The 15,794-nt window shown below is 43.0% G+C and overlaps 1 protein-coding gene across 10 annotated transcripts in view; it reads left to right on the forward strand.

Moving 5' to 3' along the window:
• The window catches only part of UNC5D (unc-5 netrin receptor D), a 494,882-nt gene that overhangs the window by 404,204 nt on the left and 74,884 nt on the right, over positions 1–15,794 (forward strand). For all 10 annotated transcript variants that reach the window (XM_074353354.1, XM_074353355.1, XM_074353356.1 and 7 more), the window contains one exon: positions 14,965–15,150. In XM_074353354.1, coding sequence (XP_074209455.1) covers positions 14,965–15,150 — 186 coding nt within the window. The remainder of the gene's footprint in view (positions 1–14,964; positions 15,151–15,794) is intronic.

Genomic DNA, 15,794 nt, shown 5'->3' on the forward strand with positions numbered 1-15,794 from the left:
TATCAGTCTATTTCTCTGCAAATGTCACCTAGGACTCTTATTTTTAAGGCGACTTATACCATTAAAATTAATAAATATTTGTCAGTGCAGGCGCTCATGAGAGCAGCCTTGGGCAATAGCCTCTCCACAGAGGACCAGGAGGGGGCGCCTGAGAGGCAAACTTGAAATCCCCAGCAACTGGGTAGAGCAGGAACCTGAAATCACCAGGAATTGAACACGGTGGTGTGAGTAATGGCTTGAGCTCCTTATATGTTGGCTTGCTTCCTGGAGAGGCTTTTGTTTTCCCACATCTTACGCATTCAATAGATTTGGAAAAAGGGACACAGGTTGAATGATTGGCAGCTGGGCATTCAGCCTCATGGTTCTCAGCTGTGGCTGAACTTTAGCGCCATCTGGAGGCCTTTTAAAAATCCCAGTTCCCAGGCTGTACCCCAGACCATGAAATCAAAGTGGGAAGGAAGGGGCTTAGAACCCAGGAACTCCTAGTTTTAAAAGCTCTTCAGGTGATTCCACTGTGCAGCTCAGGTTGAGAACCACTGCCTTAGTTTTCCCTGCCGTCGGCTGCCCATAAAGCTATCGTTGGTACGTGGGTAGCGGGCCTCAGAAATCATGCATACTTGATTTTGAACTCATAGGAAGACGGAAGGTGGGGAAACCTGGTTTGTATACTTAGGTGCACGTTGAGAGAGGGAGAACAAAACGGGTCACTGAATGTTTGGCTTGTGCCTGTGTCAAGACTTGAAGGTGACCGCTGGAGTAAGTGGATCCCTGACTGCCTCCTGGTCATAGAGCCCCCTGCCATCCCCCGATTCCTGTATGTAGCAGAAGCAAGACCACGGGTATCCATGTGGTGGTCGATGTGAGAGTTGCTCTGAAATGCGTGTGTTTTTTAAAAATTAATTTCATGCTTAGTTTGTGAGTCCTGTGCCGTTCTAATTTGGTTACATCCTACTTTCAGTCCTAAACCCCACAGTACCTATTTCTGGTCCTGGGGGACTCCAGAATGAGTTTTTGCTTGGGGTTCCTGCTCTTGAACACCATGCTTAATTGCTGGATACTGCAACGGAATCGCTTAAATTGTTTTAATTTGTGATTTCCTAAAAATAAAACCTGAACAGAATCAATGTGATTGCAAAGGCTCCCAGAGGAATCCAATCGGGGTTCTGTGCACCGCGAGGTTAGGAGCGCATGATACGAATGCACGCTGTGGTTGTTCAGTGAGAGAGGGGCTTAGTTTAAGACTACATGAATCAGCTCTGATGCAAAATCAAAGTCAATTATGAAGATAATTGAGAAACAACCTGTTCCTCTATATAGCCGTGCACATGATCCTCCGCGCGGCTCGGTGGATGGAAACCATCGCTCAGCCTTGTGCTCAGATCTATGTGAGGCGGGTCCAGGAGCCAGCCGGGAGTTTGCGAGACGTAAAAAGAAAGTAAAGTCTTAAGATATCTGTTGGCAAATCATAATGACAAACTGGGGAAAATATGTGTGCGGCATAGCTCATGAAAGCACTTATTGTAAATGAGATAATTTAATCAATTACATTTCCTAATGTACTAAACCGAATGTTTCATTTTCTGCTTCTGCACATCTTAAATTATCTTCAGGTGCTTTATGAGATTTAATCATAGTTAATAGAAACTTCATTACCATCAAATGTGCTTTCAATAAATGTTGTGTAACAATGTCAGGAGGTGCAGTAAAATATAGTCGGTTCTGAATGGCAAACACGCACCCCCAGAGTCAGACTGAAAAATGGTTGTGTTCAGACAATGAGACTCCCGGAGGCTGGGGCTGTGGCTTTGTGAGAGGCTGTGAGCCCCTGAGGAGTGGCTGGTTCAGCAGGCTCACCTCCGGGATGGAAAGGGTTTCTTTTGCCCGTGGCAGGTAACTCAGAATTCTCTCATCTCCTTTCCACCGATTTGTTCTGTAACTAAGAGAAATGCATGCTAAACACGAATCAGATTTACTGTTCTAGAGTCCGCTACCTCCCAGACACCTCCAACTGAATGTCTCCCAGTAACCTGAAGTGCAGCTTTTTCAAAACTGAGTGCATGCTTCTCTGTCCCTGTTTGTAACTCCCATCTTCTCCAGTCCCATGCATACTCTACCTTCAACTCAGTTATCGGGGTCCGTAACTTGGACAGCCTCCCAGACCCCTCTCTCTTTCCTCTCCTCCTCCAGCACTCAGTGAATCATTACAACCGAACCATTCTGCCACCTCAGTAGATCTCAAGTTCACCAACTTCTCTCCATTTCCACTCTTTTCTAGCCACCCCTCGATTCATTCATCAGCTATTTATTGAGAGCTTCCCACGGGCGAGGATGTGTTTCAAAAGGTGGAGAGTCGGCACTGAGCAGAACAGATACAGTTTTTGCTCGAACGAAGCTTCTAGCGTTAGTGAGGGAAGATGGAGAAACAAACCAGACAATGTAGAGGGTCGAGTGCCATGGAGAGGTGATAAGTGCTACGAAGAGAAATACAGCAGGATAAGGGGCTGGGGCGGGGTTGGAGGGAGTGTGGCTTTTTCGTATAAGGTGTTCAGAGAAGTTCTCTGTGGATAAAATTACATTTAAAAAGAGACCTGAAAAAAAGCAGACACAGCCATTCTGGGTATCTGGAAGGAGAGACTGCAGGGGACAGCAGGAGGCAGAAGCTGTGTAGGGGGAGCTCGTCGCAGTGTCGGAGGAAGAAATTAGGTCAGGATATGTGGAGCAGAGTGCCAAAGGGAAGAGTCAGCATCGCTAAGGTCAAAGAAGTGGGGCGAGGGGAGAACCTGCCAAGTGTATTACAGGCCATTGTAACGATTTTGACCTTTACTCTGAGCGAAATGGAAAGCCATTGAGGCTTTTTATTCATAGTTGACATGACCTCATATTTTCAAGGATAAACTCTACCTGCCCGGTAGAGTGTAAACGTATTGGGAACCAGAGCAGAAGTGAGGAAATCTGTTACGATGATCTATCGTAACAATAATCTATTACAATAATCTAGGCTATTACGGTAACCTAGATTCAAGATGACTGTGGCTTGGGCCAGAGAGATGGCATTAGAAATTATAAAAGCAGGTCATGTTCTGGGTATCTTTTGAAGGCAGAGTCCAAAGGATTTGCTGATGGATTGGCTATAGAGTATGAGAGAAGGAAAAGCATTTGGGATGATTCCAAACTGGGCTGTGCCACCCAGAGGAGGGACTTGGTCATCACTGATACGGGGAGAAGTTGGTGGAGCACGTCTAGGAAGAGATGCAGGAACTCAGTGTCACAAATGCTACATTTGAGATTCCTCTTACGCCTCGAAATGGAGAGGTTAAACAGGCAGCCAGATACATGAGTTTGGAGGTCAGAGGAGAGTCCTGGCTGGTGACATAAATCTGGGGCTTGTCAGTGTCCAGATGATATTTAAAGCCATTAGGCTGAATGAGATCACCGGATAATGAGTGTGAATAGAGAAGGTATCTGAGGACTGAGCCCGGAAGGACATCATCATTTAGATGTAGAGGTGGTCAGAAGTCACTGCGGAGGAAACAGAAAAACAACAGCCAGCGTAGTAATAGAAAAACCAAGAGAAGAGAATGGTGTCCCAGGCGAAATCTTTTTTTTTAAGTTTAAGCCATTTTTCTTCCTAACAAGAATTTCTGCAGTTGCTTCCTGTATCTAGTCTTGCCCTACATCAATTTCTCTGATCTTTCTAAACCATCAGTTCTGGCCACATCACCTCCTTTAAACCTCTTCAATAGCTAAGCATGATTCTGAAGATAAAATCCAAAGTACTTGATATACATGAGATATCTGGTCTCAGTTGGCCTTTTTAATCACATCAGTTTCTCTCAAGCAGCCTAACGTTGAGATATTTTTCTTCCAGTTCTCTCACCACTTCCCAGATTCTTCAGCCAAACAAAGCTTCTTTGTTCTGGGGACAGCCTGTGCCCATTTTGGCATATAGCGCCTTACACATTCTGGTACTTCTGCCTGAAACTTTCTCTCTACCTAATCTCAACCTGTTGAATTTATCCTTCCTTCAGGTTTGACTTAGGTGTCCCTTCTGCAAAGCATTCGCCGTCTTCTCCTTCCTTCCCTCAAACACCAAGTCTGGGTTAGTTACTCCTGTAATTTGCTCAGTATTAAACAGTTTCCCTATTTCTTTACTGCATGTTCGTTGCCTTTATCCTGGGCTGGATTCCCTCTCTGATAGACGTGATTCCTGCCATCCAGTAGAGAGTGTAGCGTCTTGTTCACTCTTATGCTTGTAGCACTCACCGCCATGCCTAGTATGGATTAGATGCTCAATAAATAGTTGTTGTCATGGTCTTGCCCCTTCCTGCTACCTCCACACTGAGCCTTGTAGTGTTAAGGTGAAAATAAAGAGTTTGCTTCTGTATAGTTTAACTCATTCATGTAGTAGATATTTATCACAGTTAACTATAGAAAGTCTTGGCCCAGAGAAACATTAAGGAAAAAATGAGAAATGTTCCCCATGGGAGGGTATAGCTCAGTGGTAGAGTTACTGGGTTCAATCCCCAGTACCTCCATGAAAATAAAGAAATAAACTTGATTACCTCCCCCTCTAAAAAAAAAAAAAAAGTTTCTTCCCCACAACTTCAGTACAAAGTAGAAGATAAATGATTTGAGAAAAGGGAAGGAAAGGAGATAGTTTTTAATAGTCATCTATTCTGTGCCAGGTGTTGATGTGTGTCCCAGAAACAGTTCTGTCAAAGAACGGCCTGAGTGTGTCCTCAAAGTCTGAAAATTGGGTATTTCTCTTCTAACACTCATTCCATTTTCCATCTTTTCCCCAAATACACTGCATTCATCTGTAGTGGAATAATGTGGATTCTGAGAACCCCTGTTCTTTATGATCTTCATAGGGTAAGAGAACTTCTCTGAAGATGTGCAGTCTATGCTGGCAATTTGGACGTTCTCTTCCAGGCTGTGTAGACTTACATGGTGCCTTGAACCCACAGACCTGTCTGTGACTTTGAACCATATCTTTAAATTCTCAGTAGATTTCTAGACTCTTCTAAGCTAACATTAGGCTCCGGGGATCAATGCTGATCGTCTAGCCATGCATTTTTTTTTTCTCTACTTTACCCATCACTTTTCTTCATCTCCTGCTGATTATTTTCAATTACATAAATATAGCACTTCCCACAAATTGCATGACTTACTTTGTCCTTCAGAATCATCCCTACTGTGAATCAATTCAACCCATGTATATGAGCAACATTTGTAATTTTCTTACCACTTTCAGTCTTTTTATTATCTAATTTTTATTCCATCTGAAATGTATGTCTTTTCTTAATACCATTTTCAATGATATTGTTGACCTTACTGGTCATGATGGGAGTTTTGCTCATTAAATGCCTTTAGAACTGAGCACAGACACAGTGAATAAGTGATAGTCCAAAATGTTCTTCAGCATCAGAATAATCCAGGGCACTTGTTAAAAATGTGAATTCACAGGCCCCATCTCCCCACCTGGTACTGTTTTCAAAGGTATAGAGTTTATATCTTCAATTTCCAGAATAGGAAGTTAAATAAACTGACGTCATTTTCTCAAGGGCTGGAGTTCAAATCCTGCTTTTTGACTCTTGTTTCTCATTTTTAACGTAGTCTTCCTATCTGATGGGAAAAAGCACAGTCCCTTTTCAGTCCAAAGTTAGAGTTACCAGATATAATACAGGACTCCTAGTGAAATTTGAATTTCAGATCAGCAATGAATACATTTTTAACATAAGCATGTCCAAATATGGCATGGGAGATACTTCTACTAAAGTTATTCATTCTTGATCCGAAATTCAAATTTAACTGTGTCATAGTTTTATTTGCTTCATCTGGCAACTTTACTTAAAAGGAAGATAAAACATATCTGAATGTGCACTATCACGAAATATTTTATAAAATAGATAACTGTCAATCTTGGAAGAATGGTTAGAATTAAAACAAATATTGGAAGGGAAAGCCTTTCAGTGAGAACAGAAAGTCTGAACAAAAAGAAAAGTTACTCAAGTGCAAGGTCTACTTGAAAAAGATGGATACAGGCAGACCTCATTTTATTGTGCTTTATTTAATGAGCTTCACAGATACTGAATTTTTCACACATTGAAGGTTTGTGGCAACCCTGAGTTGTCAGATGGTGGTTACCACGTTTTAACAATAAAGTATTTTCCAGTTAAGGCATGTACATTGGTTTTTTTTTTTTTTTAAGACATAATGCTGTTGCTGCACACTTAAGAAACTGCAGTGTAATGTAAACATAATTTTTATGTGTGCTGGGAAAGCTCACAGTCCGTGGGACTGGCTTTACCATGGTACTGGCTTTATTGCGTGGCCTGGGACTGAGCCTGTAATATCTCAGAAGTGTTCCTGCAGTCAGATGTAGCCAAAGAGTAGGGTCCGTGTGGAGAAAGGCGCAGATGCAGTAGAAAACTGGGATGGAGCAGAGCAGAGAGTGTCTTGAGCTATAAGATAAGCCCCTGCTGGAGCGAACTCAGTACCATTAAAAGGTATTGGAGTGGCAGTACCCAAACTGTTTGGGAAGAGTAATCCATGTGGAAAGTGGTTCAGAGTGAACAAAGACTGGGGCCTGGGTACCAAGTAGAATGAGACATGGGTGCTTCCTATCAAAACTGAGGTGAAGGAGGTACGGGGGATGCAGTCAGTGAGGCGCGTGAGTGGTTTGGGGAAGGAGTCAATGGAAAGAAAAGGAAGAACTCTTCAGTCTGCAGCCTGGTCACTGGTGATGTCATTACCAGAAAAAGGGAGTTCAAGAGAAAATATTTGAAGAGAGGAGAATGGTGAGTTTGTAAGTCAGATGACACATATGAGATGTTAGCACAACACACAGTTGTGGGATGGTTTTGTCCCTCGAGCAGGAGGAGACAGAGGATGAGGTCTTCATACCAGAGACGAGGCAGGAGATCTTGATTTGGGACTGTTCGGCATCAAAGGAATAGTTAGCTCTGTCTGCATGTGAGCAATTATCTGATCAGATGGGCAAAAAGGATTAGGAACTGAGCTTTTAAAGCTCTTCTATAGAACTTGCAGAAGGAAGGGTAGTTACTGAACAAAAAGAAAGAAAAAAGTTGGAGAATTGAATTTAAGGGACTTTTTTTTCCATAAAGGGAGGGTTGGCTGTTCTTGTCTTACTGCTGCAGTGGAACAGAAGAGAACATTGCTGTTCATGGAGTGGTTGTGAACAGTCTCCAGGAAGGAACGGTGATTTGGGCAAAAGTTAGACTTTAAAGAGCAAGAGGACAATCAAATGATACAGAAATAATGAGCTGGTTAAATCCCTCTACAGCCAGGCAGTGGGCTAAGCACATGTGAAAAGAAGTGAAGTAAGTCTGTGGTTCTGATAGGAAAGACATACAGGATATTGTACGTGGGGGAAAAAAGCAAAGTACAGTAAAGGAAATATAATATGGAAACATAATAACATAGTAACAACTTCTAGAGTAAAAAATGATTTAAAAAATGGATTTTTTTTTGGTTGTTCTGGAAGATCTCAAAGTTACTATCAAGAGTGGTTACTTTTGTAGGGAGGGTATAGCTCAAGTGGTGGAGTGTGTGCTTAGCACACATGAGGTCCTGGGTTCAATCCCGAGTACCTCCATTAAATAAATAAACAACAAAACTAATTCCCCGGCCCCCCAGAGAAGTGGTTACTTTTGGAGTAGGAGTAGTTGGAGGTAAATTTTCCCTTGGTGGAGTATAGCTTCATACTTCCTAAAACATTTTCTCTTTGTATGCATGCATTCTGTTTTTTAAAATTATTTTAACAGAGACAGGAGTTAACTTGCTAGAGAGATTATGGAAAATGTAGCAAGAAATGTTTGATATTTTTAAAAATGCTTTAGTTTCTTTTCAGCAAAGAGCTAAGAATTCCACGGATGTAAAAAAGGCTGCATCTTTGAGAGGTTTATGGGAGAGTAGGCAGGCAGAAGGATGTGGGGGAGGTGATTAGGGAGACCAGACTGTGTTTGCAGGCAGAAGGCAAGGCTCAGGTGTAGAGGCAGAGTTTAAAGATGCAAGACCAAAAGGGAATAATGAATGAGGCCAGGTCCCCCGTGGAGGCAGGAGAGGGCGGAGCAGAGCTGGCCTGACAAGGCAGAGGAGCAGCTGTTCAGGGAACAGAGGAAAGGAAAGGAAAAACATAGGCAGGAGCAGAGGAATTTTGAGTTGTGTGGGGGGGGGGGTCACACAGGGCAGCCTTTAGTTTTTCAGCTAGAAAGGGGGCAGGTGAGAAGTAGGGGTATTGAAGAAAGAAAACACAGTTCAGAGTAACTGTTTTGATGAAAAGTGTTATTTGGTCATAGAACATGAATAAAATACTCAGCTGCAAAGAAGGCCCAGGTGAGTTTGCAGAGCATTGCTTTTTTAATGATAGCTGCCAATATACTTTTGTGAGTTCCTCCAGCAGTTCACGTTGCCCTGGGTACAGGTGTGTAGACGGCAGGGAGGAGAGTCAGGGAAGCCCCACAGCATCGTGGTTAAGCCATTTGAGAGTGAAGACATACGGGTGTTTATATGTGTATGTATGTATAAATGAATCACTGTGCTGTACACCAGAAATTAATCCATAGTAAATTGACTGTACTTCAATTTAAAAAAAAAAAAAAGAGTAAGTAAACATGTCAGAGAAAAACCAGAGTTCACTAAGGTGCCTACCCCCCCTCAAAAAAAAAGGTATCAGGCAGTGTGATCAGGACAGAGGTTAACAGCTGGGTAAAGAATGAGCCAGAGCATCGATTCTGGATCCAGGCTGCTCGGGATTGAATCCAACTGTGAGGCTTTGGGCAAGGCAAGTGATTTTCTTGCCTCAGTTGACACTTTTTTTGCAATATTTTTTTTAAACTGAAGTACAGGCAGTTACAATGTGTAAGTTTCTGGTGTACAGCACAGTGTCCCAGGCATGCATCTACATACTATATTCGTTTTCATATTTTTTTCATTTAAGATTAATACAGGATTTGAACATAGTTTCCTGTGCTATACAGAAGAAATTTGTTTTTATCTATTTTTATATATAGTGGCTAACATTTGCAAATCTCAAACTCCCAGATTTATTCCCTCCCACCCCCTTCCCCTGGTAACCATAAGATTGTTTACTATGTCTGCGAGTCTCTTTCTGTTTTGTAGATGAGTTCATGGAGTCTTTTTTTTTTTTTTTTTTTTTTAAGATTCCACATATAAGTGATATTATATGGTATTTTTCTTTCTCTTTCTGGCTTACTTCACTTAGAATGACATTCTCCAGGTCCATCCATGTTGCTGCAAATGGCATTATTTTATTCATTCTTATGGCTTGGTAGTAGTCCATTGTATAAATACACCACATCTTCTTTATCCAGTCATCTGTCAATGGAGATTTAGGTTGTTTCCATGTCTTGGCTATTGTATATAGTGCTGCTTCAGTTGACACATTTAAAAAGATACATTTTTACAAGGTTGTAAGAAGGGTGGAAATGAGTTAGTAAGGATAAAGTTACTAGAACAGTGCCTGGCATATAGTAAGTGCTGCTTCAGAATATGATATTGTTTCCATTCATTCCAGTAATGAGGTTTTTGAGGATGGGAAGTTGGGGAAGCTGAGATGCTGGTCAAGGAAGGGGTTATGAGATTCCAAGCAATGCTGATATAATTGGAATTGCTCATGATAGTTGAGCATGGCTGCCCATTTAAAAGTTACTTTCTTATGTGTTAAATTAAAGAAAAAGCTACTGCTTCTTAATGACAGCAAAATATAAAGAACTCTTAACGGTAACTTCTGTTTCAGCATGCAATTAACTATTTTGTCACATAGCTCTGTATCTCTAGCTCTGCCTGTGCTGGGTGGAGGTGTGGGGTCCCGAGACAGACGGCTGTTTCCTGGCCTTCTGTGGATCCCAGCACAGCGGCTGGGGCTTGAGCTTTCCATTTGCTTAGCCTCTCTTCGTGAGTATTTATTGTATAGCTCCTTCAGTAATTCGCTGCCTCATATATACACCAATTCAAGCTGCTTGTCATTGCTGCTGCTGTTTTTTTCTTTCTGAAATGGGAGCAGTGGTCATTCTGCAGCATCTAATGAGATGAAACAGAATAGCATGTGTTTCAAAAGCCATTTTGCTACGCTCCTTTATTCGTTTTGTGTAGCTATCCTGTCCTGTAAAATAGATTCTGACCTGATATATAGTTAAGCTCATAACATGGGGATTGAGTTACATTTCCATTTGTAAGTGGCATTAATATGTCTTTCAGATGAGAGTCATGTGAAGAAAGAAAGGTGAACTAAGTAAACAGCCCTTCTCTTTAGGGGGCATCAGTTACTATGAATGACCAGGGGTGATTATAATTCACGAAGACAAGAACTTGTTAATACCTCTTTTTTGAAGTCTGAAGTTCGAAGGGGCTTTGAAAGGTCACTTAGCCCTTCTCACCAGCTTTGACCCAAAAAATAAATTAAATAAATAAAATAACTACGGATGATTGTCAGGTCGTGCTGGGTTTGAGAGCCTCTGAAAGGAGATTTCACAATCTTCCTCCGCAATACAGTGCAGTTTTTTAACAACTCTTACTGTAGAAAAGGTCATTTTAATCCCTAACCAGAGTCCCAACTGCTGTCATAAAAGGCCGTGTCCTCCTCTGCAGCCCTTGTGAGCGAGGGGGAAGAGCTGGTTACTGGCTCATCATAAATGAAGGTTCACTGAGCACCCGCTGTGGGTGTCTTCTCTTACAACAACGCTTTATGCATTAAAGATCACAAGGCACTTTATAGCTCTTTCCTCCAGGCCAGATGAACCCATAAACATTTCCTTTCCGGGGTCCTAGTTTCCAGCTATTAATCTTGGGAGCCGTTCCCTGTAGCTCTTGCACACTGCTCCCAGCCATGAACAGGCTCCTCTGTCGTTCCCGGCTAGTTTGGAGGACAAGCGATTGCCCCGTCCGTTGTGTTTTTGTTGTTGTTTTCTTTAGTCTATAGATTGCACGTAATTTTTTCTACCACATGTTGGGTCCTTCTGAGTTTTGCCTGAAGCTTTTGTGACTCTTGGAGAGAGGAAAATAGGGATGAAAACACAGGAGAGACATCAATAACATGTTGACAGGTAAACAGAAAGTCAGGGAAAAGTTCCCTGTGCCCACAAAAGGCAGTATGGCCTGATCAGTCACGAGGTATGAACGCTTCTGTTCAAAATCACCTTCAGGAAACAGACCAGCACCACGCGGCATGTAACAGCAGACAGGCGTAAACATCCGTGTGCAGATGTAAAGGAAAGGAGAGTCTCTGTGGCAGGGGCTCCAAAATCAGCCTCAGACTGTGATTTCTTTCATACTTCTCTTCCCACAGTCTGAGTCCAAGGCAAGCAGTCAGCAGACTGTCACACACAATGATTCACAAATTTCAGTGGGAAATTAGAGATAACTGGCTGTGAAGAGTTTAAAGCAGTTAGAATGCACTAGATAATTTTATCTGAATGCATTCAGATAATTAAACATCAAAAGTATGATCCAAAATGAGTTGTAGGAACCTAGAGTGTAGAAAACCATGGGTTGGCTGGATTGGCTGGAGTGGCCAGGACAGAGTTGCTTTCCTGGGGGAGGGGGCCCTTGCGCCAGCACCTGACAGACGGGGTACGTAGAGATGGGTGGGGTCGAGATGTCTACTTGAGGGGGGATGTGTTACAGTGACCTGTCGTTGTAATCTGAAAGGTGCACAGGGCCTTTTGCTAGCAGGGGTCCACCTAGCGTGTAAGTTCATTTCCATTGAATCTGGGGTGTCGGCAGTACAGCCACAGAGACCATGAGCACAGGGATGGGCGTGGAGGAGGATGTCAAGTCCTAGGAAGAGCCTGCATCTTGTGGTCAGGTGGCTAGAGTGATTCCCCTGGGAATGAACAGCAGTGGCTTCTGATGTATTGACCAGAACTGAGTGTGCACTCGTGGATACACACACGCGTGCATGTGGTGATCCTGCGGTGGCACCCCCCCCCCCCAGTACTCATGCTCACAGACACACACCCAGCCTTCTCCTTCTCCCATGAAACTCTAGGGAAAAATATGCAGCTAACCTCTTCTGGGGCCAGTCCTGAACAAACATGAAAAGGAAGTCGGTTAGTGTTTATAAGCACACAGAAACCCTTATAAGGAAACCCACGCTACTTTCTTGGAGAAATAGATTAGAAAATGGTGGGGCGGAGGGGAAAAAAGAGAAGAAAAAATGAGATGAAGTAAAAACAGGTAGACAAAGAGCAAAAAAATAATGAGAGGAAGAAGAAACATGATGACTCAGCTTCAGAAGAATTTGAGTTGCGAGTAAGGATGACTGATTAAAGCTCTTGAGACGTGCACACGTGGCTTTGAGGACTCGTGTCTACCTCTGTAGCTGTACTCAGATAGCAGGATCCTGTCACTGAGAATGTGGACCATGTGTTAATTCACTTCGGTATCCTCACTTACACTTCATGGTTGACATTCACCTAATACATGTTGAATAAATGAAATGATGAGACCCTGAACCTTCGAATCCCCAGGACAGACTGTGAAAAGTGAAACAAAGTCCACTTTGCTTACCTTTCCATAAGAGTCCATTGACTTCTGGTTTTTAGATCAGGCGGTCCCACCAAGTGCTTGAGATGCAAGTCTCTCTCCCTTCTTTCCCTACCCTTCCCAAAGTCTCCATATTCATTTTTTAAAATTGTATCATTTAGTATTTCATTCCCTTAAGTTAAATAGATCCTGCAGATATCCCCAGGACAGGAAACGCGATGAGCTGTCTGAAGATTTATACCAGAGTCTGAAGGAATATGTAGGGGTTCTTTCCTAAAATAGGACTTGTATCTGGGGGATGGAGAATTCTGGTTACCTGGGTAGCAAAAGGGTGGAAACATAATGAACAAGATAGGAATCGAAGAATGTTCTGCTTCTTAGTTTTGTTTCAGGATTTCATGTCCAGTGATGTGCATTTTCAGCAGAAGTATTTTCACCCTCATCATCCTCTGGCTCCTGATCCTTCCCATTTGAGTACCTGGGAAGCTAAAGATGTCTTTGTCTCTACTTTGCCAGCTCAGCAGCAGAGCAGCTGCACTCAGTGCGCTGCCCGGCTGTTTCTCAGTGTATGCTCAGTTGTGGAGCAGGTGTGTTCTCCCCATATACACCTTTTAAGACAATAGTGTCATCAGTCAGCAGCGCCCATGAAACTGGAAGGAAGAAGAGGGGAAAAGGCTAATTGGTTTCCATCCAAAGTCCTCTCACTGCTCCTGGTACCCAGGCTTGCTGCACCCGTTGTGACCTGTGTCCTCTCTGCTCTAATCACTCCCTCCAAGGAACTGAATTGAGGAGAGAGTGGCTGAAGTGTCAGTGGGTGATAGCTGCCCTCCTCACTCCCCATGTGACATAGGCGGACGTTGGCACATTGGGGTTGGCATCAGTCGTCATGTCTGTGGTTCTGGGTAGTCAGGAAAACCACCACCAGTGCCTCCATCCCTCTCCCTCTTGGACCATCATGCAGTTGGAACTGAAGCCTAAATCACACCCTGTTTCTCAGTTCCTAGGCTGTTGTAGTTGTTAAGTGTCTGATAATCCTCTGACCTTTCAGATTCCATTCTTTGGGATGGCTGTGCTCTCCCTTGCGAATTATCTTTATGTGTTTACTGCCCTATTACTGAACTGGTTCTGCTTGATTTCCTTGTTCACTCTAATTTGGTAGCACCTTATTTTATAGTCCACTAACTTTGTTGAAAATAAATTTACTTTACTTGTACAGTTAGCTCTACTTGTTTGATAACATAAGTACCGTATTAGGGTGCGGTGAACACATAGTAAATGGCATGCAATTACAAGGTAAATAAATATATGAAGGGTTTATTTTATCTGCTAAGACCAACAGGGGTGACATAGTAATTACTTTTGGACCTATTAAGTGTACCTACCACATAATCTGTAGGGAAATCATTTATGTAGTTAGCACTTGCCACCTTCCATTTTTATACACTTTCCAAGATAAGTCCTTTTTCAGGATCATGCAGTCCTGGGTAAACGCCAAGCTGAATTGCAGGAACTATTATGGATCTCTTCAGGAATGAACCACACCCGGTGTGCATCTAGCAAAAGGGTTGGAAAGTAGCCACAATGTATCTTGGGGGTTGGGGAGACACCCACATTCTAAATTCAAACTAACGCTTTTATTTTTGCTTTGCCCATGCATTCAATAGGATGGAGTAGGAGAGGTATGGGAGAAACAGCATGTGCCCTGTTAGAGACCAGTCCTCTTCCACCAAAAAGTATTAGAGTCGAGCATTTAATTGGCACTAGAAAACGTTCACCATGGACATAAGAGCACGTGGGACGAAGCCCTTTTCATATCTGACAAAAGAAAGTTGCTCATAATGATTGTAAATACCTTCAACTGATGTTGTCAATGTTCTCTTGAACTGAGTGATGTGTGCCAAAGCTAAAATTCATATTTGTGAGCTCTGGTCTCCTCTCTCTTGACTCATAGACCGTGTGTTACCTTTTCACCCTAGACCGCTGTGGATGCATGCACCCCAGGTCATAGACAAGCAAAGGAGTTCACCCATATTTTGTCATTGTACGTGGACCTCATGTCTTCCCTCCAGGAAAGATAAAATGTAAAGAATACTTGGCAGGGCAGTAGGACTTCCTCAGACAAACAAATTAAGGAGTTGCCTGTTTTTCCTTGAAAATTATTCTATTCTTTGCAAAATTGATTCTCTTCAAGAATCCATTACGTGGTAAGCTGCCTTCATGCCATTAAGATATTTACCTAGCATCCCTTGGATTTATTCAGGGTCTTTTAGAAACATGATTATTGTGTGAAAGGGCAGTACAGCTGGGCTGGCTGCATCTGTCGTTTTCTCTGAGCAGTAGCTCCAAAAACCCAATAGCACTTCATTTGATGTCCTGGGGTGGCTCTTCTGCTCTGCGCCCATGTTGGCCATTTAGGATTTCTCTTGTGTCTTTCAGGCATGGAGAATGCCAGCGACATTGCTCTGTACTCGGGCCTGGGCGCTGCAGTGGTCGCTGTTGCGGTCCTGGTCATTGGCGTCACCCTCTACAGACGGAGCCAGAGTGACTATGGCGTGGACGTCATCGACTCTTCTGCATTGACAGGTGGCTTCCAGACCTTCAACTTCAAAACAGTCCGTCAAGGTCAGCGGCCTAGGGCCCCCCAGCACCTCATCCTCAGGGTCACAGACTAACCGCACTCATGCAGGACCCTGGTGTTCTTTGGTCCTGTGTGAGGGTAGCTCTGGGCACTAGGGACCGCTACCAAATTGTCTTCACCCATTAGGACCCCAGGCTCTGTGGGGTGGTTTGCCCAAGTCCTTGGCTACCGTGAGGACCAGCAGATCTCAATTCACTATTCCCAACCTTTTAAGTGAGGCATTTCCATTTTTGATGTGCAGTGAGAATAACGAGTTCTTTTATCTCAGATTATCCAACTTTCTATTTTAGTAAGCCAGCTGTGGGGATGTGTATTTAGTTAACTAAAATACTGATTATCCCAGGCTAAGGCATATTTATGACACTGTTTATTAGGTGGAGTTATTTTTTGTTGCTTTTATTTAAAATAAGTAAAAGGACTTTAGAGGCTCTATGATGGGTTAGCCAGGGAAAAAACGAACTTCCCAGCCTAAATGACTCTCTGCTGTTGCCAGCTCAAGGCAGCCTTGTTGTTGGGGAAGGAAAATTTATCATGTCCGACTTTAGCAATACTCATTTCTAAAACAGAGTCATTTCATTCTCTTACACGAACCGACTCTGTCCTGAGTGGGAGGTGGGGATGAGACACG

The sequence above is a fragment of the Camelus bactrianus genome, chromosome 26 (assembly GCF_048773025.1).
Source record: "Camelus bactrianus isolate YW-2024 breed Bactrian camel chromosome 26, ASM4877302v1, whole genome shotgun sequence".
Lineage (NCBI taxonomy): Eukaryota > Metazoa > Chordata > Mammalia > Artiodactyla > Camelidae > Camelus > Camelus bactrianus.